At 38.9% G+C, this 27,999-nt stretch overlaps 1 protein-coding gene across 1 annotated transcript; it reads left to right on the top strand.

The window, feature by feature from the left end:
* The first annotated feature begins 1,320 nt into the window (after positions 1-1,320).
* Positions 1,321-3,041, top strand: LOC133833095 (nicastrin-like). Its single transcript, XM_062263353.1, has 7 exons — positions 1,321-1,338; positions 1,411-1,488; positions 1,697-1,768; positions 1,886-1,959; positions 2,435-2,567; positions 2,671-2,742; positions 3,009-3,041. The coding sequence occupies exons 1-7, from the start codon at positions 1,321-1,323 to the stop codon at positions 3,039-3,041; spliced, it is 480 nt and encodes a 159-aa protein (XP_062119337.1).
* The last annotated feature ends 24,958 nt before the right edge of the window (positions 3,042-27,999 follow it).

Here is a 27,999-nt window from a genome sequence, read left to right as displayed (position 1 = left end):
TTGAGTCATTTGCTTTATTGAACAAATGAGTGAGGTAAAGAGGCCAAATGAATGAGAATTTTATGTCAAAACTTCGCGAGGAATTTGATGGTTCAAGTAAAAGTTTAAATTGCTTACCAAATGACTGAATCGTACTTGCATTTTTGTCTGTTTGCAATCTCTGGGCATCTTATTTATTTCTTTAGCTAAAGGTGGGTAATATGCATAGTGATTAGTAGTCCTTAAGGAAGGGACTTCTATATTACAGGAGAGAGCTATGCAGGTGATTAACCTTCAAACTCGTTTTATGTTGATTTAATGGATTAAGCTGTGTAGGCATTAGTAACAAGTATCTCAAAATTCATTTGTTGAATTCATGTTTGAGCCAATCAGTTCTCCAATTTCTTCATACTAATTATATTTTATGCACACGTATATTCATATATCATCAATACTTTGTTTGAATTGTGGTTTTCTTTGTGGGCATCTATGTACTAGGACATTATGTTCCTCAGCTGAGCCAAGCAATTGTAAAACACAACTCTGCAACAAAGGAAAAAGCCATTAATCTGAAGGGTTATATGGTACTTGTTATATGGTAATTATTCTCTATAACATATTTTTATTATCCTCATGAGTTGAATATATAGTTATATGCGTGCTATATTAGAATGGGGTATTAGACATTTGATAGTCTACCTTTCTTTTATGCACCACACCTTACATACAACTTTTTCAGCATAAGCTCTTTGATAATATTTTCGTAAGGGTGACATTTTTTCTGTTCAGAGTTTTATTTCTACTACCATGCTATATGTTATAGGACTAGTCATCTTTAGCTAACTTCCGTGAGCATCAAGTTTCCATCTGTGTTGGACCCTCATGTCTAATCACTAAAAATATTCAACTTCAGTTACTGTAGAGGAAGGTTGGTTGTTAAAGTTCTATTGATTTCTATTTAGGAACTCATAGATTGTAATTATTATCCTAATTATTTGCATATATGGTTCTTTTCCAAGAAAAAGTGCAAAATATGGGTTATTATTTCATGTTTAATGCCAGACTACAAAGCCCCACAGCCTCATCTCCATAAGGGGCCTGTGTGCTTTTGCTGGTCACATAATACAGGAATTTCAACGAGTGTTTATACAATGTGAGGTTGTATAAGTTATTTGTGTTTTAAGTAAAATTTGAATATATCTTTTTCTTACCTTTATTATACTACTTGAAGAACATGGAACAACTTAAATTCTACCTGTCACATTTGTTTAGGTGAGTATCAATGTGTTTCACATATTAAAAGTTAGAACATTATATACTCCTTACTTTTACTGGTTATAAATGCCAAACTTATCTAATGTATTGTTCGTGTTTCATCTTTTAACATTCTGTTTTATATATTGGACCAACAACTTCCTTCCACATTTTCAGGGATCTGGTATATTGTGGAACAAGTATGATTTTCCTGTATTCTTGCTCTCGGAGAGTAGTACGAAGACCATCCAAGAGGTAGTAAGTGTCATTTCATTTAGTTTTCATTTTGTACCGTCCACTGAAGAAGTGAAACCACTTTTAAAAGAAAAAGTCTAGTTATTTCAATTTTCATATTAATGGACTGTATTTAATTGTTGTTGATGTTTGCCCCCCCAACCACAAGACAATTTTTTGGCAGCTTTAGTTTATTGTTAATAAACTTTTTGATGTCACTCATATGCAGGTTTCTGAAGAAATTTTGAAGAGACAGAGATCTTATACCACTGTTGTGGCTGAGTTTGATCTTGTGATGCAGGTAGCTTGTTTGTTTTTAACTTTCTAGTGCATTTTATTGACTTTATCTCGCAGACATTTTTTGGTTGTTGGCTTAATGATGTTTTCAAGGAATCTGTGATACATTTGTTTTGATTAGACAGTGAAAGCTGGAACTCGTGATTTAGAATCTTGTTTGAAAGAGGAGACCTGCCTTCCATTAGGGGGATACAGGTAACTCATTTTGCATTTGTTGGTATCCATAATGAAGTCTAACAGCTCTAAATGTGGTTCACGATTTGTATTTGTGTCTCATCTCTCTTTTGAGTTCGAAATCTGACTTGTATTTTAGAATGTAGTCCTTATTCTCATTGGCTTGGTTTTCATTTTCTTTCTTATTAGATTTTATATTATTATATGTAAATATATATGTGTGTGTGTGTGTGTGTATTTATTGTTTTGAGTGGGGAAGATTTCATGGGATTCTTTTTCTCAGTTTTATTTGTACAGGGGAGGTCAAAAGAATATGCATGTTGGTCTATAGTTGAGCTTTGTAGGATTCAAATCTTTGATGCTGAAACTTACTTCCATCAACTTTCAGTGTTTGAAACACATATTTAGAAGATCAACACATTTCTTCTTATCTTTATTCTTTTGACCTTCCTAAATTACTTTGAATTTAACTATTGCTCATAATTATGAAGGGCAGTGTTTGGTCATCACTTCCTCCGCTTAATATCTCCTCCTTAGATCAGGGTAAGCCTATTATATTGACTGTGGCGTCAATGGATTCGGCTTCATTTTTCCGTGACAAAAGCCTTGGTGCAGACTCCCCAATATCAGTAAGTTTTAAGTCTTATCATGTTGCTTTCCATGTTGAAATGTGATATTACATCTCTGAAGTTTAGGAAACCCTTAATTAACATTTTTGTGGAATGATTTTAGGGCATGATTGCACTCTTGGCAGCGGGCGATGCACTATCACATTTGGAGGCTTTCCATGACCTTAATAAAAAGGTGAGTGAGATGTATATAAGAGTTCCTTTAAAAAAAAGTGCTTATAAGAGTTCCTTGATATAGTGCCTTCGTAATGTTTTTTTTTTCTTCCATATATGGGAAGACATTGTTCTAGTGGCTTTGTCGTCTCTTAACTTGGCAAAAAAGTATTTTCTTTTTCAGTGATCACATTTTCATCAATCCGATTTATGAAGACTGTACTATATTCAAGTGATTGTGTGTTATCTTATTCATTGTCTTTATATTGCTTGTCTTGATTTTAATAGTATATGATTTTCAATACGTCTTTAGACATGTAAGTGGGGCCTCTCCTTATTACACTTGTCCCTCTTAGGCAATGTAACAGCTCTATAATAAAAGGCTAACATCCTCGCATCTATACTGCATGCTGAGGTTGTCTTTGATGTTATCTGCCCAATCCATTATTTAGTTATTCTTGTTGGTTTAAAGAGAGAAAACTGTTCACTTCATTAAAAAAATGTACTAGAAAAAATATAAATAATAAGGCAACAAAGGATGTGCCTGCACTTCTGTTTTGTCATTTGTTTTATTAAAATGTAGGAATCTTCTTTTCAATCTCTGTTCTGCAATTTTTTTCCATTGTATTGAAGCATTTATCTATCTCATTTCAACATTTCATATTTAAGGTGTAAAATTTGAGCCTCTCTCTGTCATTTTAGATTTTCTCTAGAAATCCAAGTCTCATCTTTTTTTTTCCTGCAATTTTGGGTAAAATCTGAATCTGAATCTCATATTATAATTGTTGCTCTCTCTATAAAATTGTCTACTATATTCATATCTATATTCATATTTTATTACTTCTCTTACTTTTATTTTTGTTATAATATTATGCTAACTTCAGACACAATTTAACTGTTAGAATACTTAATTTATTGTATGTGAAACTCAAGCAGAAATTTCTTCTATACCTCTTCTACTGCCTTATCTTTACAGGTTGTATGAACTCATTATTAACTTGTTAAAACAGTAAAATACAAATATGCTGAAACATATTGATATACATTCACTGTATTCTCTAATGGCAGCAAGTTGTTTGACAAGTTTGATTTTATTTGCATTGTATTCTCTTTTCTTATTTATAGCTTTGGTAAGTTATAGTTTATATGATAGTTATGGGATTGGCTTTGCATTCACTTGTTATATTATTTATTTATTTTAGTTTTCATCTTGCAGTTGTTCCCAAGCTTTGTTTGAATCTTCATTTTGTTTTCTATTATGCTTATTTATATTTGGATTTCTGAATTCTGTTTTGTTCATGTTGATTATAGTCAGTAATGATTTAAATGGGGCTAATTGTATGTTAGGTTTGTGGCATCAGCTCTCCAAACCTGACTTCTTATCTTTCTCTATTTATTTTTCAGAGAGTTTGAACAAGTTCCCTCGAAGGACTAGTACTCCATCTGGGGTTCATAGTCAAGCACAACAATCTGAAGAACAGCTACAACAACATCAACAATAGCATTAGCAGCAACAACATCATCCAAACTATAGTTTGAAGTAAAAAATGTTCAAGATTATAAAATTTTATTATGTTATGCTTTCAAACTTAAGTTAGAACTAATATCTTATGAAGTAGACACATTCATGGTTTGAATTAGTTATTTTTTAATGTAATACTTATAGTTTATCAATCTATTGAAAATTACATTTTATGATTAATTTTGTTTTTTTTTTATCAAAATACAATAATGAAGATCTTTTAATTAAAAAAAACCATATAAGTATACTTATTAAAATAAAATTTAAAATATATTATCCACACTAAAGTAACAAAATTTTATTACTATATGTTACGATTTAAAAACATATTATAAGCGAAACAAATCGTTATGATATATATAATATAACAAACTAAAAATGTTATCAAAATAATTAAATGTAACAGTTGAAAAGTGTTATGAAAAAAGTACAAGATTAAACTTCAAATTTATAACCAAAAACTCTATCTAAATGTTATTATTTGAATATTATAGCACCTAAAAATGTGTTATTGAATAGTTTAAGATAACACCGAACATAACATTCAAAAACTGTTATAGAAAAGACTGGACTTTTAATAACAGGGGCTATGTTAGCATTTTCAGAAATGCTATCAATAGTCCCGGATAGCAGTTTTTAAGTGTTATGAATACTGTTTTTTCTTGAAGTGTCTAGCCAACGCCTTTGTCTTATATTCAAGTCTTTCTGGATGAAGAAGTATTTCAGGCTCTTGTGGTTTGTATAGATCTCACACTTCTCTCCATAAAGATAATTCCTCCATATCTTTAGAGCAAAGACCACAGCCGCCAACTCTAAATCATGAGTGGGATATCTCTTTTCATACTCCTTCAACTGACGAGAGGCATAGGCAATTACTTTCTCTGACTACATCAGAACACAGCCCAAACTCTGATGAGAAGCATCCCAATAAATCACAAACTTCTTCTGATCTGTTGGGAGACTCAGAATCAGAGTTGTAATCAATCTCTGCTTCAGTTCTTGGAAGTTGTTCTCACATTTATCTGACCACACAAATTTCTGACTCTTGCGTGTCAGCTTAGTTAATGCAATAGCAATCTTTGAGAACCCTTCCACGAAATGCCTATAATAACCTGCCAATCCAAGGAAACTTCTAACCTCAGAAGCATTCTTTGGCCTTGGCCAATCTTTGATCGCTTCAATCTTCGCTGGGTCTACCTTAATCCCCTCCTTACTGACAATGTGCCCAAGAAAGGATACCTGAGATAACCAGAACTCATATTTCTTGAACTTTGCAAACAATCTGTGTTCCCTCAGCCTCTGTAGAACCAACCTCAGATGATGCTTGTGCTCTGACTCAGACTGAGAATATACCAGAATATCATCGATGAAGACGATCACAAACTAGTTCAGATAATCCTTGAACACTCTGTTCATCAGATACATAAAAGCAGCAAGGGCATTAGTCAATCCAAAAGACATGACTAAGAACCCATAATGCCCATACCTGGTACGAAAAGAAGTCTTCGGTATGTCTCCCTCCTTGACCCTTAACTGATGATAACCAGAATGAAGGTCGATCTTTGAGAATACCTTCTTACCTTGCAACTGATCAAACAGATCATCTATCCTTGGCAAAGGATACTTATTCTTGATTGTCAACTTATTCAGTTCTCTGTAATCAATGCACATCCTCAGAGAACCATCTTTCTTCTTTACAAACAGAACTGGCGCACCCCAAGGTGAGAAACTAGGTCTGATAAAACCCAAATCCAACAATTCTTGTAACTGTACTTTTAATTCTTTCAACTCAACTGGGGCCATTATGTAAGGTGCTCTAGACACTGGCTCCGACCCTGGTGCCAGTTCTATCACAAACTCAATTTCTCTGTGCGGTGGCAACCCTGGAAAATCTTCTGGAAACACATCCAAGAATACACAAATATGTCTGGTCTCTTCTGGTATCACTAGCACGACCTGACTGGTATCAACCACACTGGCCAAGAATCCAATGCAACCTCCTTGCAAGAGATCCCTAGCCCTCAAAACAGAAATCATTGGTATACGAGGTCCATGCACAGTACCAACAAACACAAAAGGATCCTCACCTTCAGGCTCAAAGGTGATCATCTTCCTTCTGCAATCAATGGTTGCCCCATACTTTGCCAATCAATCCATACCCAATATCATGTCGAAGTCAGTCATAACCAACTCTATCAAATCCACTGACAACTCTCTGCCCTCCACTATCACTGGCAAATATCTGACTCATCTCTTGGATACCACTAACTCTCTAGTGGGTAACAAAGTTCCAAACCACACAGCATAAAAATCACAAGGTCTACACAGTCTATCAATAATACTACTAGCAACAAAAGAATGTGTAGCACCAGAATCAATCAAAACATTATAAGGGGTTCCAGCACTAAGAAGCTGACCTGTAACAACTGAGGGAGAAGCCTCAGCTTCTGCTTGTGTCAACGCGAACACTTGAGCTGGGGCCGAGCTGTCCGCTTTTCTGGGTTCTTCTTTTCTTGCCTTAGGGCAATCCTTCTTAAAATGACCTACTGCTCCACACAAGTAGCAGGCCTTTTCCCTACACTCTCCCAAATGACGCCTCTTGCATATAGGGCATTTAGGATGAGTCTTCCAAGCTTCACTACCACCTTGACAACCCATTAAAATACCACGGGGCCGCCTATCAGGACCTAGAACTGGGAAGGTATCAGGAACCTTCCTCTTCTAATCACTGGGGCCTCCACCCCTACTTGAACCCACAAATGGAGGACCTGTCCTCCTGAACTCCTTTCTGGCTGCACTGTCTCGCCAGATCTTGTTCTCTGCACTCTTAGTTGTGAGTGCCTTCTCGACCACCTATGCATAGGTAGTAACCCCAGCCACAGTGGTAATATGTACATCATGGGCTAATATGGGTTGTAGCCCCTGAAGAAATCTCTATCTTCTGGTCTCATCAGTGGGCACCAGCTCCATGGAAATTTTTTTCCAAACGATCAAATTTCAAGGCATACTCAGTGACTGACAAACCTCTCTGAAGTAGCCTAATGAATTCCTTAGCTTTTTCCGCCCTGATGGCATCATTGTAATATTTCTCGTTGAACAGAGTCTGAAACTCTTCCCAACTCATGACATTAACATTTATGAAACAATGATCAATACGACCAGTCAGGTAGTAATAACTAAACCTCTTGCCGCCTTACAGTCCAAGAACAAGCAGACAATTATCATATTCCACAGTCATACAATTATACAAGAAGATACATGTTTATAGCATTTAGCATTTAACATGTATCACATAGTAGTTAACAATCAATAATACTAATAAGTATGTTCCAACAATTTCAGTACTATTTAGCACACAGTTGCTGAGAATGTATTATTCAGGGCACAGGTTTAACATGGTGTCTCATGCATACAGGTAAAGCATATATACTATATTTAAGCAGTTATACATATAACTACATACATAGTTACCAAAACATGAGTTGAGCTTGACTTCAGTGGTGAGTGTACATGCCCATCCAGTCTACAGGAACCCTAACCTTGGCATGCTCTGATACCAAGTTGTAACGCCCTGGTTTCCCTAGAACAGTTACAGTGAACGGTGAACTGGAAATTTAACTCGCTAGCCGAGTTCTTTGGTTAAAAATGTGCTTCTAGGTATTATTAACAGGCTAAGGTGGAAATCCAATAAAAAAGAAAGAATATATTTTATTTGATACATAAAACTGTTCATAGGCCCATCAAAAACATTTACAAGTTATTTACAACTCAAAATGGTCATTACTGTTTCAAATTTACAAACCCGCCGACCTAAGCGGCAAAAATAGGGTAAACCCCCTAGCTCCTCTAAGAACTCCTTGGCCGTGGTGGTCAAGCGGCCGCATATGTACACATCACCACCTAAGCTCTCCACTCAATGATGGGTGAGCTTTTCTTTCCTTTTACCTGCACCACATAGCACCCATGAGCCAAAGCCCCTCAAGAAAACACAATAATTCAGACATATAATATCAAATGATGATCATGATAATCATACAGAGCTTATAGCTCTGAGTAGATGAGTGAATATCACTTTGTGTTTACAATAACCATGAAGGAGCTTATAGCTCTTTAATCAAATTAATGATTTAACACTTGAGGTTCTGGTAAACCATAATGAGTGACTGACAAGCAAGTCACTAGCTTAAACAGATGAGTGACTGCTAGGTAAGTCTCTAGCTTAAACAGATGAGTGACTGCTGGGTAAGTCACTAGCTTAAACAGATGAGTGATTGATGGGTAAGTCACACGGGGCTCAGCACCCACAGCCATGTGACTAAATAGTTACTGTGGTTCTAAGTAACTAGCTTTGGCTAGACAAGCGCTTATAGTATTCATCGAACTTGAGGTCGGTCCGACATTAATGCTCTTCTGAGTCATTTAATGCAGATGTCAATTAGATCTAATCTTTATTGGCTCCCGTTGAACACGCTAAGACCGTTCCTAACTTATGAGTCAGCACTGTGTGACCTGTGCCCAGTACCACTGCCGAACTTGACTAATGAGTCACAGCATCAAAGTTGATACTGAAACCTTTGCCAATTCTGACTAATGAGGTAATGCCATACACAAGTGAGCAAGATTTGCTAAGCATTCAATAATCAATCCATATACACATTTACACAGTCAACATGCCTCATGAATAACCATGCATGTCACATATGAGGTGCAGTTTTCTTACCTCTGATTCGAGAGAGAACGAATAAAAGCACAACCATTGAGAACGATCTGACTTTTAGCCCTTTAGCGGACACCTAGACATAACCAAATACGCGATATCATCAATAAAATGAACAAAAAAGGTTCCCAAACCAAGATCTAGCCTTTGGGACATCGAACCTCACTAATCCGGGTAGTAAGAACAATCCTGAGGCCTAAAACCGAGTTCCTAAGGTCAAAACACTCAAACGGCCTCAAAACCACCCAAGAGCCGTGGCCCTAGCACCTTGAGCCGCAGCCCCCAGCATTATCAGGAGCAAGGCCCATGACACTCCTTACTCAGGATCGCGGTGCCCAAGACAGGCCAAAAGCCTCCAGCTGCTTCTTCGAGCTTGGGTCGCAGCGCCCAAGAATAGGGTTGCGGCCCCCCACCCAGAACCAGCCGAGAACTCGATCTTCTTCATCCCAAACCCTTCAAAAACACACCTAAACACTTCCAAAACCAAAAATCAAAGTTCCCAAACTTCCCAATGATTCAAAACCATCAAATCCCAAGGCTCGAACGAACCAAAACCTCAACGATTCACAAAATCCAATTCGAAGCTTAGAAACTCTAAAAAATCAAAACTTAAAACTTAGATTACCTTTGATTGGGTTGTTTTCGATTAAATCTTTCAGTCAAGAAGCTTCTAATATTTCCTAGGATCGCTATGCCTCGATCCTCGCTTGATTCCGACTCTTATAACTCAAGATTTCTCCGAAATTGCCTCGAATGGTAAAATGAACTAACGGGAAGAGAGAAAGTGTTTTCTAACGTACGGTTCTATCTAACAAGCTACTTCAAGCATAAGTAAACTCAAATAAAACCTAGTCCTCGACACCCCCAGAAACATTATAGTCAAAACTTCCAGAATTTCCTCCTGATCTCAATAACTCCCAATTTATCATCAAATAAACCCTCTCATTACTCAATATCCCAATAAAAGACACCGTTATGAAAAAACCGCTAATTAATAATATAAGACTGTCTCATGTCGAATAGCTCCAATATATCTCCATAATAATGGGATCTCGTCCATAACTCACAATATGCACCAAATTACACAAATATGCCCTCAACGGGCCAAATTACCAAAACACCCTAATAATCAAATGTGGATCCATATGCATGCATATAACATCATATTATAATTTAATTCACATAAACATGCACATTATCATTTAATGGCATAATTAAACTATTATGGCCCTCCCGGCCTATTAATCCAGCCATTAAACCACATTAGGGATTTTGGGGCATTACAGATATCTTGGGTGATAGATATTTAATTGAGTTATCGGGTTATGAAAATAAATATTTAGACATATATTTGAAGTTAGAGTGTCTAGGAGGGAATTTTGGGAAAATTTACCATTTTTCCCTCGGGGACGTTTTTAGAACCCCGAGCCTTGGGATTAACTTAAGTCACTTAAGTTAGGTAGGAAAAAATATAGAAACACTTAGAATTTTTCCCAAAACCGACCCTATCCTCCTTCTCCTTCACTCTTTCTCTCTCTAGACTTTTCCAAGGAAACCATTGTAGCTAAAAGGGAGAAATTGGGTTAGAAACACAAGGATTGAAGATGTAGACTTGAAGAGTAGCTCAGTATCAGCTTGTGGATTCAGACAGAGATTGAGGTAAACTTTGAATTATGATTTAAGCCATTAAATTTTGTAGTTCTTGGCTGAGTTTTAGTTTTCTTGGGTCTTTGAAGTTAAATATTGAATTGGGGATTTGATGAGGATTTTATGCTAGCTTTTTGTTGGGTTTTGTTTCTGGGAACATTTTAGAACTACTGTGATAGTTAAATTGTGTTGTTGGATTGATTTTGAGTTAAATTGGCTGAGTTTTGGTTGTTGAAATGAGGGATTTTTCTGGGTTCGAAGGGGTCGAGCCACGACTCTATTCTTGGTGAGTCGCGGCCCTCTAGAATAGATGGGGGCCAAGAAGAAGGGTGGGTCGCAGCACCCCTTTGGTTGAGCCGCAGCCCGTGTCTGCAGATTTGGGGAGGCTGAGCCTCTGGTTGAGGCGGGTCAAGGCACAAGGCCATGGGGCCACGTCTCTTAGGGGGTTTTTGGACCTCGAGAAGGTTTTTGGCTCGGGAACTCAAAAGTTAAGTCTCGGGATGGATTTTATTACTCGGATTGATAGAATTCAAAGTCTTGGAGACTAGAATTATATCCCAAAGTTATTCAATAGATTAGAGCTTGATGGATGGTTGTTATTGATACGTTGTGACTAGGTTTTCAGCGAGGCTCAGACTAGGGGACTGTGTTCGGGATATCGATGCTCAGGAAGCTTGGGACACAGGCAAGAAAACTATTGTGCCCATAGAGCAGGGTGTGGCCCTATAGTTTGTATTGCAGGGCACGGTCCTATGTGATTGAATTGTAGGGCATAGCCCCGTTGTTTATGTTTGTATTTTTTTAAGTATTTTTTTTTATTGTATGCTATGTAATGCATATTTGTGAATGAATGGCAAGGGCTGGGAACGGTGAAGGCCGGGAACGGCGTTAAGCACGTGGAGTGCAAGGCCGAGTACGGCAAGGGGCTGGGAGCGAAGTTGAGCACGCGGAGTGCAAGCTGCTAGGGTGGGACCCTTCTCGGATGCTTGAGTCATCATCACAGTGTAGACAGTGAACCCAGGGCCTGGTAAAGCGCCTGGGACGGCATGTCCGCTATGTGTTTAGCCTGTTGGCTACCTTGTTATATGCTGATTGATAGTTATGCATATGTTGATTGTTTGTGTTGAGTTTTCTTGCTGGGCTTCGGCTCATGGGTGTTCTATTGTAATGACCCACTACTCTAGACTTTTGGACTATTAACGAAACTATACATACAAATCCTTAGTAAAACTGACATTTGCGAAAATACCATAACTTTATTAAAAACTTGTAAAAACCAATGTTAAAACTTACATAACTCAAGGCAGGATATGGGATCCCATTGTTTTAAAAACAAAACATAACATAATTTAAAATAAAAGGATTACATAACAAGTGCGGAAAAATTACACATAAACCATAAATAAAAGACTACATCCTCGAAATCGAACTCTTAACTCCTTGAATCCATTCATCACCGATACACATTCTCCCAAGCATCCACGAATCTTACCGCCACTATAGCTATTTTCCTGCACATATAAACAAAAAGGAATGAGCCTAATGCCCAGCAAGGAAAAATCTAACACATAGTTCATATACATAAATTTCATAAGAAACATAAAAACTTAACATAACACTTATATCATGCACATACTATAATGGTCATTATTACTTGGGGTCCCATAGACTAATCAAGTCATATGCCCATGAGATTAGTGGGGTCCTACTAGCTAAGCAGGTCATATGCCCATAATCTATTTGGGGTCTTGTTAGTCATATGGGTCATATGCCCAAGCCTACAAACATACATATCATAACACTTATCATAACATATTATATAACATATTTCATAACATAAGACATAAGATAACATAAGCATATAACATATAGATTCTATCCTATTTTCCTTACCAAAATACCGGGATAAGAGGACAGAGGTGGGACTTTGGAACACTCCTAAGAACCATTTGAAAAAGAGTGAGTATAGAGAATAAGAGAAATGAAAGGAATGGAAGGACTAAACCATTGAGAAAATACTTACCAAAACTTATGTGTGAGTTCTTAGATTTCCTAACCAAAATAAGAATAAGTAGAAGACTATGAGAACTTTTAAAGAAAAAGTACAGAAACGAACTAGAGTTTGGGTTACCTTGAAGACTTGTAAGACCAATCTAAACCTTGAACCGAAATACTATAAATCCTTACTTTCCCAAGTGTTTGATAAGCTTATGATGATCAAGCTTATGATTTCCCCACCCAAGTGTTTACACTCTCACACTCACCTAGCAACTTGCAGCCTCTGAACTTAGAGCAAAAGATGAATAATGGCTGGGTACTAGGTCCTATTTATAGAGTTTAGGAATGAAAGGATCTTAATTTTACTTGAATAAAAATAATAGCTTTTTAGGTGAAAATAATTTGAATAATCGTTCAGTAGAGGCTGAAGACTTGTTCAAAAAGGTGTTGGACTTATCAAGAGGTTGAATGGCTGAATGGAAAACAAATTCAAAATGTTTCAAAATATGCTGAAGGAGGCGATATATCGCCCCCTGTAGGTGATATATCGCCTGGGCCAGTATGCCCGAGGCTGTCGTGCATCGTCTCGTGTTTTCCGTATCTACGTGCTGTGATATATCGCCCCCTATAGCTGCGATATATCGGCACACGCTGATTAATTAAACACGAAATTACACATTTTTAGCTAAGTTTGAATGGAGTAAACAGCCTTGACTAAGCCCTCAACGTATTCAAAGCTGCTGACTGACCTTATAGCATTCAAACTTTTACCCTTATTAAATTTAATCCTCAAAATACTTAATCCTTAATCATCCATACATAACATGTGCTTAAAATCCTATTGGTCCTTATCTAAACCTTATAGTATAATAAATATTATCCTTAATATCAGTCATATAATCAAACCTTAGGTTAGCATTAATATTCTTAAACTATAGGTTAAAGTTACAAAATCTACAAGTACTACTATGAGTGTCCAAATAATTCCCAGTCTGAACCAAAAATCCACAGTTACAAAGATAATGCTATAAATACTATAATACTACTATCTAACTAGCTAAGTAAAGTTCTTGGACTCTACATCTATGGTCCAGGTAAGGGCAAGGGAAAGGTCGACCAACCATGAGTACGGAGAGCGTGAAGCAACGTTTACATGTTCCGCCTACCTAGCTACCACGGCCAGAGGTATTTTTGGGAGATGTTATGTATTAATCTCAAATTTTTTATCTAGTCGACCTGAAATGTATTTTGAATTGTAAATATTTTCTAAACAGTATTTTGTGATCCCAAATGTATAACGCTTTATAATTCCAATGAATGACTACGTTTTTAAATTATATGACTTTTTATTACAGTTTAGCCACACTTTTAACCTAAAACCTCGATTAGCCAGTTAATTGCATGTTTTAAACTCACTTAGTAACGGCTCTAAGGAAGTATGGAGTTACAAAAAACGCAGGAAAAAAGGCTGGTTTTCTGGGTTTTGGGACTCGGGCCGCTGCCCATGTGCTCGAAGAGATTGGAAGGCCATACTTCTGTCTAGATGCGCCGTGGCGCAAGGTATAGCGTGTCGCGGCTCATGTCCTTCAGCATAGAGGCATTTTGCCTCTGACTTGAGCGCACCGCGACTCAAATGCAAAACTAAGGTTGTTTTAGGGTCTTAAGCTCGGGAACCCAAATGTTAAGGCTCGGGAAGGATCCTACTACCCGGTTTGGTAGAATCCAAGGTCCCGAAGGCTAGATTAGTATTCCAAAGTTATTTATTAGATTGGAATTTGATATTTATCCATTATTACTTGTGACTAGGATTTCTGTTAAGGCTCGGGACTGAGGATCGTTCTTGGAATAATTCTTTATCCATCGCTCGCGATTTAAGGTAAGAAAACTGCACCCATGTGGTTGTGATTAGGACTGAGATTCCCTGTATTGGAACATATGTGTTCTATAATTGTATGATTGTTATGTGTAATATCAAAGTATGGCCTAACGGTGTCAGGGCTGATGATGAGTGTACTGAATGTAGTTTGGCCTAAGTGAGTTGGGATCAGCTAAATAAACAGAGTGCTCGGCCTAAGGGCGCCGACACTAAAATATTTGTATTAAAAGAATGGGTTTTATGTTGAAAATATATGTTATCGTTGCCTAGCTTAACATTTGTATTCTGTGTATTAACTGAGCTGATTGATCTGAGAGTTACTATGTATGCTCTATTATTGTCTATGCTTGTTAAATTTAGTATTCTTGCTGGGCCTTGGCTCACGGGTGCTATGTTTTGTAGGTAGATGCAAAGGAAAGCTGAACCAACCATGAGTTGGAGAGATTTGGTGGCTGAGTGTACATTGGCAGTTGCTCGACAGCCACGGTCGAGGGAATTGTAGGAACATGAGTTTAAAACGATATTTTTCCATTTAGACTGCTTTTTACTGTATTTTAGGGTTCTTTTTCTTCCATGTAAATACTAATTTTGAGATCCCATGTAACAAACACTTTTTTTTTAATGAAAATTAACCTTTTACGATCAAAATCTTTTAACACCAACCTATCTGTTGACTTTAGAAAACACATTTATGTTCAAACGACAAGATTAGCAAGTCTTGCATATTTTAAACACACAGTGTAATGGTCTTGGTTACCCAGGGCATTACATCCAATGTCCAGACATTTCTTCTATAGCTGACTAACTTCACATTATAATGATTTCATAGCAAAAGTCGAGCAAGTGATAGTTCCTAAGGATATAATCGAAGCCCTTTCACAGAAAGAATGGAAGAAATGAGACTATGAGAAAATTAAGGCACTGTAAACCAACACCACATGGAGAATAGTCAATTGACCTAGAGATAATTGTATGGTGGAATGTAAGTGGGTATTTATGGTTAAATGCAAAGCTGATGGAATGATAGACTGATTCAAAGAGAGACCAGTGGCAAAAGGATTCGCTCAAACATGTGGAGTTGACTACAACTAGATGTTTGCACTCATTGCAAAATTAAACAAAGTTAGGATTCTTCTATCAGTTACCACAAATATTGATTGACCCTTACAACAACTTGACATAAAATGTGCCTTCTTTAGTGGGCATTTGGAAGATGAATTTTTCATGAGAATCTCTCAAGGGTTCAAAGAAATATATCGAAAAGAAAATGTCTGACATCTAAAAATATCTCTCTATGACTTAAAAAAATCTCCAAAGGCATGGTTTGAAGATTTAATAAGGTGGTAAAACACTATGGGTACAAACAAGCTCAATACACCTTATTCACTACAAGAAAGATGACTTTTACTTGCGCATTTCGGAAAAGCGCCAACAAAAGTAACTTTTCCTGACGTTATTTTTTAAGAGCGCCGGTGAAAGTCTAAATAATTTCTAGCGCTATTTTATGCAAGAAAAAATCAACTTTTGCATGCGATTTTGGGTAACTCGCTGGTAAAAGTCACTTTTGCCGATACTTTTCCATAATGCGCCAACAAAAGATCTCACCTTTTGGCGATTAGATATGTGTTTATACTTTTCGCGGCGCATTTCGCGCAATTCTTCGGCTAAAGTGCATGAAAAAATTATAAACTCAATGTCAATCATCACCGATCTTATCTCAAGGTAGTATTTTCTAAAAACCTTGGCCAATTATGGGATATTTGAGATCTAATCAACGATTTGATTATGCCTGGGATGTTCCAAGATACATAATTTTACTAATAAAGCTCATTCAAGTTGGTTGTTGATGGTCAAGTTCTGCTATCAATGTGAATCATAGCCTCCAGGCATTAGTTTCTTGAAAACAAAGCACAAATTATGTGGTATTTCAAACCTAATCAACAGTCTAGTTGCCCGCAGGATGTTCCTTTAACAAACATTTTCACTAACCAAGATTTTTCTTGTTGAATGTTAGTGGTCAAAGTTCTGCTATCAATGTGAATCATAGTCAATCTCACCCCGAAGTATTAGTTTCTTGCAACCTTGGCTAATTATGGGGTATTTCAGACCTAATCAATAGTCTGATTGCCCGCGAGATGTTCCAAGATTAATAATTTCACTAACCAAGATTGTTCTTGTTGACTGTTAGTGGTCAAATTATTCTGCTATTGGTGTGAATCATAGTCAATAATCTCACTCCAGGTAGAATTTTCTTGCAACCATGGTTAATTATGGAGTATTTCAAACCAAATTAATGGTTTGATAATGGCCGATGTTACTTAAGATTAACAATTACACTAATCAAACAAATTACATTAATAGACTATTAGCGACGCATTTCACAAAAAGCGCTTGCAAAAGTGACTTTTATGCATTTCGCAAAATGTGTCGGGAAAAACACTTTTAGCGACGCATTTCTAAATGCAGCGGCAAAACTGCATGAAAATTTTGTAAATTTTGAGCGGGAAAATTCCCGCCTCAAGTTTATTGATTGATAGTATTACTTTTACCTTCGTGTTTGACTGTGCCAGCAAAGGTCTAAAACACACTGGTAAAAGTATCATTTAATGAAACGACATTCTTTTAAAAAGGAGTTTTTTGGATCACTTTTTTTGGCGCAGTTTTGACTTTTATCGGTGCTTTGAAACGTGCTGGGAAAAGTCACGCGATAATAAGTCAACCGCATAACCCCTTTCTTCCTCATTTTTCAGTTTGATTTCTCTCTCTCTCTCTCTCTTTCTCTCTCTCTCTCTCTCTCTCTCTCTCTCTCTCCCTCTCTCTCCCTCTCTCTCTCTCTCTCTATGAACCAGTCTGGTCCAAGCACTCCCACCCTGGTGTTGTCGCACCTCCGAGCTTCGCTCAGCTCTGAGCATTCCGACCCCGGCGTCGCCGCACCTCCGAGGACTCCAACCACCGAAGGTATACTTTATTTTATTTTTTCCATTGTATATATTTTCTTAACAAATACATTTTTTTTTTTTATGTATTGAATTTTCCTTTTTTGAGAAATCTGATTTAGGGAGTATTAGTGACCTTTATCTATGATTTGGAGTTGGAGAAGTCACAAATTGGCAAGAAATTTTAATGCATGTATGTATGTATGTATGTATCACTACAACAAAAAAGGTCATTTGCGTTAGTTTTTCACTGCCACAATTGAGTTTTTGCATCAGTTTTAAATGTGACACGGAATTCTATGACGCAAACCATGCTGGTATTTGCGTCAGTAGGGAACTGTCACAAATATGGCATTTGTGGCAGTTCTCCACTGACGCAAATGCTAGGTGTTTGCGTCAGTGGAGAACTGTCACAAATCTGGCATTTGTGACAGTTCCCCACTGACACAAATGCTAGCCTAGTTTGCGTCCGTTGGGAACTACCACAAATGTTAAAACCTAGTTTTTTTTGTGTCAGTCAGGAACTGTCACATAAAGTATTAACCAAGAAAATTGCAAATGTTTATGCCAATTTCCCTGGCCTATTTTGATAAAAAAAAAAAACAACAGCAAAAACAGAAAAACAGCAGCAGAAATAGAAAAACAACAGCATAAACAGGAAAAACAACAGTATAATTTTTTTAAGCATTTATCTAAAGTTAACATTTGTGATCAAATCTACAAAATTAATTCAGATTTCATAGTTAACCTATGTATATAGGTACTCTTGTGTTCTAAATTTCTAAGTATTAAACCTACTTAAACTAAAATTTCCTTAACAACTTGCTCATTTGCTAACTGTGATACGCCACAATTATTCAGTCCACTCATCCCGTATCTCGTTGATTTCGTGCGATGAATATACCAGAGCCAACATCACGGCCTCCTACACCACTATGTCTTGTGCCACCATCCTAACAATGTACTTATGCATAATTTTTTCCCCCAGGACCACAAATGTATCAGGAGCCATTAGAGCTCCACTATAAATAGACCTTCACCTATCCAGCAAAGGGGTTGGAAAATTCATTGTATACTCAGGCTACTGAGCAATATACGAAGGTTGACTCCATTGTTGGTATGTGTTTATTTTTCCTTAACTCTATTCTAAGTTCATATCTAGCTATCTCCATACTTACCTTTGAGTTTTCCGACCTAACATCGTCGACGAGTTCTCATCGTCAACAGTTTGGCACCGTCTGTGGGAAGGATGACTATCAATCGATTGTTCTTCCATCAACTTTGACAAGAAAAAATGCCAAGGCATTCAAAACGCCTATGGGGATCTAAGGATGTTGAGATCCACCTTGATGGAGGCCAACCGAAAGCCTCCAGAAAAGACCCTCTACCACCTGAGAATGGAGACCTGCCAGCGGAACATTCTACCCCTGGAGAGGAGGAGGCAACACTCCCAACAGTCCAACCTAGGGGAGGTCGTCGGGAACCATCTACGACCCGTGTGGGTGGCCTGAGTACGCACCCTCCTCCTTAACCACCGATTGCACCATCCTCCGGTTAGCAGGACCCATGCTCCTCTTTGCACAGACCTGGCAATAGTTTGCGAATGCACACTATGAGTCCCAGCTCTAGGGCTCACTTTTACGAAAATGAGATACGCAAGTTGCACATAAAAAATAGAAGGCTGGAAGCCGCCATAGAGAACATGCAGGAGGCGTTAAATGAAAGTATCACACTCATGAAAAATAAGTATAAACATCATAATAAGTCTACAAGAATGCCTAAAGACCTTCTCATAGACTGTGGGGCAAGTGTGGATGCCAAAAATCCACCAAGGAAAAAAAGGGTCGGTCCCTTATTGAAATAAATGGCTAAGGGTCACTTGGTCAGTCCATGGGGGTCGCACCTATGGGTCTCACAAGAACATAATCTAAGAAACACTCCCATGTCATGAGACCCTCAAGGGTGATGTTGCGAGGGCCAAGTTGTGTCGCGAGGCCGCTTCGCGAGGGCCCCAAGGGCTTGATCCATATGCCCATTTCGCGAGGCGCCCCAGCCTCGTACAACCATCTCACAAGTTGCCTACCCTTACGCCTTGGCCCCTCGCGCCTCAGCCTCTCACGCAGCGAACCTTCCCTCACGCCTCGGCCCCTCGCGCAGCAAGCCTTGCCTCGCGCCTCGGCCCCCCGCGTAGCGAGCCTTCCCTCGTGCCTCGGCCCCTTGCAAAACAAGCCTTCCCTTGCGCCTCAGCCTCTCGCGCAGCGAGCCTTCCCTCGCACCTCGACCCCTCGCACAGCGAGCCTCACTCACTCCTCGGCCCTTCGCGCATCCATCTCACGAGACGCCCCTGCCTCGCGCATCCATCTCGTGAGGCGCCCCTGCCTCGTACGTCCATCTCGAGGCACACCAGCCTCGCATATCCGTCTCGCGCACTGCCTCCCCCGCGCATGTCTTGCAAGGCCATGTCGCGAGGGTCTCATGTGCTCGACCCGTATGCCCATCTCGTGAGGCACCCCCCACCTTATGCACTACAATCATGCTGCTTACAAGGCATCCGTGCCTGATGCAACCAAAGGACGATGGGCCTCATGCCTAAATATCATCGAGGTGCTACGGGACTCACGTAGAGCAGAGAAGACACCATTATGGATGAGACTCTAGCTATGCAAGGCCCGACACCCCTCTATGCATCAAGGAGACCCAACCTACCCAACTGAAGAATCCATAAGTCATTCAACACTTAGCCAAAGATAATGAAACTTGGAGCAATGGTGTGTCTTGGATATGTAAAAACTACCATCAGGTACAGGGTGCACGTACGAGCACAAGATGTACGACCATGTGGAGGACAGAGGTGTGACTCTGACATCCGTATCATACATGTAGTGGTGGTACGAAGTAGCACAAGGAGTGGAGGCACTACTTGCATGCCTCTAACCATATACCAGAGCCAACATCACAGCCTCTTACACCACTACGTCTAGTGCCACCGTCCTGACAATGTACTTATGCATAATTTTGTCCCCCCGGACCACAATGTATCAGGAGTCATTAGAGCTCTACTATAAATAGACCTTCACCCTTCCAGCAAGGGGGTTGGAAAATTCATTGTATACTCAGGCTATTGAGCAATATACAAAGGTTGACTCCATTGTTGATCTGTGTTTATTTTTCCTTAAGTCTATTCTAAGTTCATATCTAGCTATCTCCATACTTACCTTTGAGTTTTCCGACCTAACATCGTTGAGAAATGCGAAGCTCTCAAGGAAATTTTTTCTTTCTTATAAGCATCGTAAGCATTAACCCCCTCATACCACAATGTGCTCAAATCATCAATTAAAGGAGCTAGGTATACATCAATATTATTTCCAGGTTGTTTAGGACCAGATATCAACAAGGTCAACATGGTAAACTTCATCTTCATACACAACTGTGGCGGTAGATTATAGATTACTAGCATTACAGGTTAACAACTATATCTATTACTAAGGGAAGTGTGTGGATTAATTCTGTCAACAAAAAGACCCAAACGAATATTCCTTAGTTCAATGCCAAATTTAGGCCATTTAACATCTACTGTTTTTCAAGCTGGTGAGTCAGCTGGATGTCTCATCTTACCATCTTGTACTCTATTTTTGGCATGCCAAATTAAATTTTAGCATGATTATCATTTTGGTTCAACCAAACCAAACGAGGTATCAGTGGTAGATACCATAAAACCTTTGCAGGGACACCTTTTCTAATTTAATCTGAATTTTTTTTCTTTTTCCATCTAGACTCGCCACATGTCAGACATGCAATTGCATCAACAAATCTCTTTCGATATAAGATGCAATCGTTAGGACAAGCATGTATTTTTTCATATTGGATGCCTAATGAATGCAATGTCTTTTTTTCTTCATAAAATGAAGACGACATTTCATTACCTTCTGGTAATGTTAACAACTCGGTCATTTCCTTATCACTCCACCCATGTTTGGTTTTTAAGTTATACAACCTAATCAGTGCTGATAATTTAGTGAACCTTGTACAATTCAGGAAAATGGGTTTCTCAGCATCTTCTAAGATTGACTGAAATTTAATTGGATCCACATGTGATTCATATTGTGCACCATCAATCATTTTTGCAATATCATCAACTTCATAATACACATTAAAATACTTATTATTCTTAGATAGTTCCTCATCAATGACTTTCATTCTTTCTCCGTGCGAAAACCACACTTTATAACTTTTGTCTATACCATTCCTAAATAAGTGATATTTTATTTTGAAAATTGTCATCCTGACAACGTTGCCACACTTAACACAAGGACAATGAATATTATTAAGAGATTGAGTATTTCTTGCACAAAATTGCAAGAAAAACTCAACTCCATTCCTATATTTTACGGATAACCTATACGCTGACATCCCATCTCTATCCATTGTCAAACTTCACACACACACAAAAAAACAAACAAACAAACAAAGCAACAAACATTAACATTTAGGTTCATGGATTACCTAATTAACAAGTAAATAAAGGAAACAATATGTTCAAAAAAAATTGGGCAGCATTTCCCATATTTCTATCACATTTCCCAAATTTAAAACGTGCATGTATACAACACATGATATACACAAAAGTATTCAACAAATCAATCAAACATACATAATTCTCATATTACTAAATCTAAAAAAAAATTGGACAGCTTTTCTCCTATTTTTATCACATTTCCCAAATTTAAATGAGCCTATATTCATCACATAAACACAACACACCAATTAATCAATCAAACATGCATAATTCCAGTCTTATATCACCGCAACACAGTCACAGAACCTATCTCCACTATTTTATAATTCCTACATTCCACTAAGTTCAATATCTCAATTATATATTAAGGTTAAAAATATTACCTCCAATATAAAATTCTTCAAAGCTTGCTCGCACCAACAAAGTCGTCAACACAAAAATTATTCAAATATACCAATAAACAACAAAAAAGAAAAAAGTTAACAAAATATAAAGAAAAATATACTAAAGTTATATTCTAACTAAATAAACAATAAAGTGGAACTTAAAGAAAACACATAATATATTATATATACCCATTTAACTACTTAAATGCGAAATTAAATACATTTTTAAAAAAAAAATTAACAAAGCATAAAGAAAAATGTACTATAAATATCCTAACTAAATAAATAATAAAATATAACTTAAATAAAACAAACAATTATATATATATGTATACATATTTAGACAATTAAGCCCACAATTTAAAAAGTTAACAAAATATAAAGAAAATTTTACTAAAAATATTCTAACTAAATAATTAATAAAGTGAAACTTATACAAAAATATATACACATTTACATAGTTAAACCCAAAATTAAATTTAATTTTAAAAAATTTGAAAATGTTAACAAAAAATAATGAAATTATAATAAAAAAATTCTAAAAAAATAAAATATTAAAATGCAAAGTTTAAACTAAAACAATTACATAATCATTAATATAAAAATATCCAAATATTAAAAAAATCTGAAATATAGCTAATTTATAAAAAAAGATCACAAAAATTAAATCAAATTTATAAAAATTAATAAAATTGCACTTACTTATGGTAATTGAGTAATGTGGGTTCTTGAAGTAGCAAACCCCAAAAAACTAAGAAAGTTAATGGGTTTCCAAACTATAATCTTCAAGAATACAAAATATATATATATATATAAAAAAACTATGTAAAAGGTTCATAAACATATATATATCATTATTTTCACCTTAAAATTAAAAAAAAAAAAAAACTCACCCAAATGACCAAAAAGGGTGGAAACGCCGCTGGGTTTGGGAGAGAAAACACTCTTTTTTTTTTTTTTTGCAGAATTTTAGGTTATGGGCATATGGGGACGAAGACCTTTCTGATATAAACTGTTATACCCAGATTTCGAGCCATGAGGATTGTGACCTCGAAAGCTGGATTCATAATGAATGAACTCGTAAAGTCTGGAATATGTTCAAAATCTAAATAACGAGCCTGCGAAGCAAAGACGACTTCGAGATGGTAGCCTCAAAATCCTCACGAGCTCGAAGGGTAGGCCCGAGATGCATCTGTTCTCTAGGATAACCTCGGATCAGGCCTCCGAGCCTGACGCGCGTACGAGCTCGAAATCCTGTGTGCCTCGGAAGATGTTATAGCTCGAAAGTCAATAGGAAACCTGGGGGAATAGGGTCTTGGTGATATAGGATAATAAATTTGAATATCCTAATGAGTCATCTATAACAGATGCGGTCTACATTTATTACTGTAAATCCCCTACAATCAAGGGATATTATTTGATCAGTTATACGCCCCTTGGTCTTCAGGGGACGTTTCCTTCTATAACGGATTACAAGCATTTAATGCCATTTAATTTATTCGCATATAAAGAGTAACTACCCAAAATATGTGGGATAGTATTCTGAAATCTTCTCTATAAATAGAGAGGTCATGCACCATTGTAAAGGACCGAACTTTTGTGAGCTTGAGGAAAACTCTGGAAAATTAATCCTTGAAGGATTTTAAGAGATATTCTTAAGTCTTAATAAGAAAGACTCGTGGACTAGGCAGATTTAACTACTGAACCACGTAAAAAATCGTGTTTGTATTATCATATTTTTATTGGCCATTACTAATTATTGTTTACGTGCTCTTCTTTCACTGTTGACGAAAAACAGCGTCAACAGTTTGGTGCTTTCATGAGAGCCTTAAGCATTCTCCTGAAAAATTCATGGCCACTAATAATCAGAATACACCTGAAGAGAATTATCCAAGACTTCCTGGGAAACAGCCGATGGAAAACCCAGATGTCGAAGAAAGGAGTGGATCCTCCGATTCTAGGGGACTACCTCCTCCACCAAGAGATGAGGATATGTACTACAATCTTGAGCGATATGTTCCTATAGTGGAACTCGAGAACCGGCAACTGAAATAGCAGTTGCCGGAGGCCAACAAACGGAATGAGGAGTTGGCAAGGATAGCCGCAGAGGTGCAGGTGGCTCAGCCCCCTCCTTCGCATGAAAACCAAGCCCTTCCTCCAAGGGACGTACACGTTCCTCCCCGTAGACCCCGTGGGCGTCCACGGAAAGATGCTGCCACGAGGAGGCTGGCTCAACCTCCGACACCCGCAGAGCCATCCGCTCCACCTAGGCCCCAGAGGAGTACTCGGGCTCAGGCCCCGGTTAATCCACCTGTGGAAGCACCTGGGGGAACTGAGAACAACCGAGCCCCTGCAGAGGCTCAGACTCAAGCCCATGGGAATGCACCACACGTAGCCAACCCATCTCGGGCAAACTGCGGACTGTCTAGGCCGCGAAATGGGTGGCAGCCACCCTCGCCCTTACGGTTTCCTCCATCACCAATAAGATATCCTTCGCCCACTCGCAGGAATGCTCGACCAGTTCGAGATCAGGGAGAAAGGCGTGTGGGAGAAAGACAAGGAAATAGGGAGGCTTTCCAAGAACGGAGAGGCGCCCCATCAGAAAGAAGTCAAACATCCCGGTCTTGCACGGCTGAGACGAGGCGGCATGGAAGAAATCCATCTCGAAATAACTATGCGACGAGTTTTACCAGCGACGATTCTGGAGACACCAGGTCGGTTAGCAAGCATGACCGAGGTTGTAAGAATACTGGAAGCCGCAGAAATCGCCCCGACCTACGAGAACACCTGAATCAGAGTCGGGGTAATGTTGACCCGATAAATCCGGACCTGAGGGATCGCTTGAATAGGCGTAAAGATCCTTTACGGAGACGCGAGCCTGGAATTGTGATCGATGACAAACGATTCCAAACTTTGCCTCTCGCGGACCCAGTCCAAGAGATAATCGATCAGCTGGAAAAGGCATTCAGGCTTTTGAAAAATGAGCAGGAGCATGATCGATATGAAGATTTTGAAGAGGAGCTGGAACCGTTTGCTCCCCATATTTCCAACACTCCATTTCCACAAGGGTTTCGAATCCCTCACGTCCCAATGTTCGAAGGAAAAACTGACCCATATAGTCATCTGAGTACGTTCAACACCATAATGAGGGCCAGTAACATGGGTTACGAGCTTAGATGCATGTTATTTCCAGCATCATTGACAGGACCAGCTAAAAGCTGGTTCAAAAAATATAAGAGACATTCAATAACCTCTAGGGAGCAGCTGTCTAAAGACTTCAAAAAGCAGTTCAAAGCCATGATGGGGGTTCGACCTAAGGCGTCAACCCTAACTAATGTTCAGCAACAACCAGGCGAAACATTAAAAAGTTACCTTACAAGATTTAACTTGGAAGTCGCCTGAGCTCGGAATGTGGATGACAGTGGACACTTAATGGCTGTCCAGGCCGGAGTAATGCCAGGAAGCGCCCTTTGGGACGATATGCAAAGAAAACTGGTGAGGTCCCTAACCGAGTTTAATAGACGAGCACAGAGGTTTGTCAATGTAGAGGAAGCGAGGTCGACACTTAATGTGACTTCCCAGCCCAAAACTACAACGATAAACGTAAACTCTGCCTCAACCTCGGCGGACCCAGTAGCTTCAAAGCCTGCTGTGGAAAACTCTTCCAAGAGAAAAAAGAGTGAAGGAAGCAACCCCGAGGTCAAAGGAGGAAAGAAAAAGAAGGGGGAGAGATATTTCTCTGTGTATAGAGTATACACCGAGCTCAACGAGTCTCGAGAGAACATATACCTGGCTAAAGAAAACCAGGTCCCCTGTAGGAGTCCAGACCCGATGAGAAATCAAAAGTCCAAGAGGGATTCAAGCAAGTATTGCCAATTTCACAGAGACACCGGGCATATTACCGATGAATGTCGACAGCTAAAAGACGAGTTCGAAGGATTGATCTCGAGAGGTTACTTTAGACAATATGTCAAGAACCAGAGTACTAATCAGGCGACCGCGAACCAGAGAGTTGCCGCATCGCAGCCCGCACCAAACAATAATTCCCGAACTCGGGAAGAGGATAGGCCCCCGCCGATTGATGGAGAGGACGTAATAACCATCTCGGGAGGGCCTCACCCCGTAGGAACGGGCAGAAATGCCCAAAAAAGATATGTTAACGAGCTGAAGACCGGGGACGGGTCTCCTTACGAACCCGAACCTAGAGCTCCAAAAAGTCAGAGGATTGAATCCCAACTAATCACCTTTACTGAGGAAGACGCGGCCCATGTTCAGTTTCCCCACCATGATCCGCTGGTCATCACTCTCCAACTGGCAAATAAGAGGGTCCACCGAGTTCTTATAGACAATGGGAGCTCAGTTAACATCCTCTATAAAGCAACCCTCGAGAAGATGGGACTCTCCCTTCATGACCTGAAAGCATGTGCAACTACTTTATACGGCTTTTCAGGAGAAGGAACCGCCTGCATGGGCTCCATCGAGCTCCCCGTAACCTTAGGAGACTATCTAGTCTCGACAACTAAGATGATGGAATTCATGGTAGTGGATCTACCTTCAGCCTACAATGTTCTGCTCGGGAGACCCGCCCTGGTTGGGCTGGGGGCAGTCTCATCGGTAAGGCATCTGGCCCTTAAGTTCCCGACCCCAAGCGGCGTTGGAACATTGAAGGGAGATCAATTGGCTGGGAGGGAATGCTACAGCATTTCCTTGAGAGGAAAGAAACAGACGAGCGCACAAACACTCGTCATTATTCAAAATAAAGATGGGACAGTCTTAGAAATTGATGAAGAGATCGATCCAAGAGTTGAGGAGAAAGCTGACCTCGAACCCTTAGAAGAGCTCGAAGAAATTCAGCTCGAGGAAACCGACCCCTCAAAAAAGGTGAAGGTTGGAAAATACCTCCAAGATGAGACAAAATAACAACTAATTTTCTTTTTGAAGAAGAACCAGGATGTCTTCGCGTGGTCACACTCGGACATGGTGGGAATAAGTCCGAATATAGCTAGCCACGTGCTGAATATAGACAAAAGCTTCCCTTCGAAGCAACAAAAGCGAAGACAACTGGACGAAGATAGAAAGAAGGCACTAAAGGAGGAGGTTGACAGGTTAAAGGCAAATCGATTCATTAGAGATGCCTTTTACCCTGATTGGGTAGCCAATCCGGTGTTAGTCCCAAAACCCAATGGGACGTGGCGGACCTGTATTGACTATTCGGACCTCAACAAAGCTTGCCCGAAAGACTGTTTTCCGTTACCAAGGATTGACCAGCTCGTGGATGCCACGGCGGGGCATGGCCTGATGTCCTTCATGGATGCCTATTTCGGATATAACCAGATTCCCATGCATGCCCCCGACCAAGAACATACGAGCTTCATAACGGATAAGGGGCTATATTGTTACAATGTCATGCCATTCGGGCTCAAAAATGTTGGGGCCACATACCAGCGGCTCGTGAACATGATGTTTTCAGATCAGATAGGCAACAACATGGAGGTTTATGTTGACGACATGCTTGTCAAATCTCAACTTAACGATAACCATGTTGATGACCTCGAAGAGTGCTTTGGCGTACTCCGAAAGTATAACATGAAACTGAATCCTCAGAAGTGCACTTTCGGGGTATCATCAGGAAAATTCTTGGGCATTATCGTAAACGCTCGTGGAATAGAAGCTAACCCCAA

This window comes from Humulus lupulus, chromosome 4, assembly GCF_963169125.1.
Source record: "Humulus lupulus chromosome 4, drHumLupu1.1, whole genome shotgun sequence".
In the NCBI taxonomy this organism is placed as follows: Eukaryota; Viridiplantae; Streptophyta; class Magnoliopsida; order Rosales; family Cannabaceae; genus Humulus; species Humulus lupulus.
The sequence above is the reverse complement of the archived record's forward strand: the minus strand, read 5'-3'. Positions and strand labels throughout refer to the sequence as shown.

What these genes read in the sequence shown, in the direction of transcription:
- LOC133833095 (XM_062263353.1), top strand. An exon ending in AGTTTGATCTTGTGATGCAG is followed by an intron (nt 1,769 to 1,885) that starts GTAGCTTGTTTG and finishes TGTTTTGATTAG; the next exon opens with ACAGTGAAAGCTGGAACTCG. An exon ending in GTGCAGACTCCCCAATATCA is followed by an intron (nt 2,568 to 2,670) that starts GTAAGTTTTAAG and finishes GAATGATTTTAG; the next exon opens with GGCATGATTGCACTCTTGGC.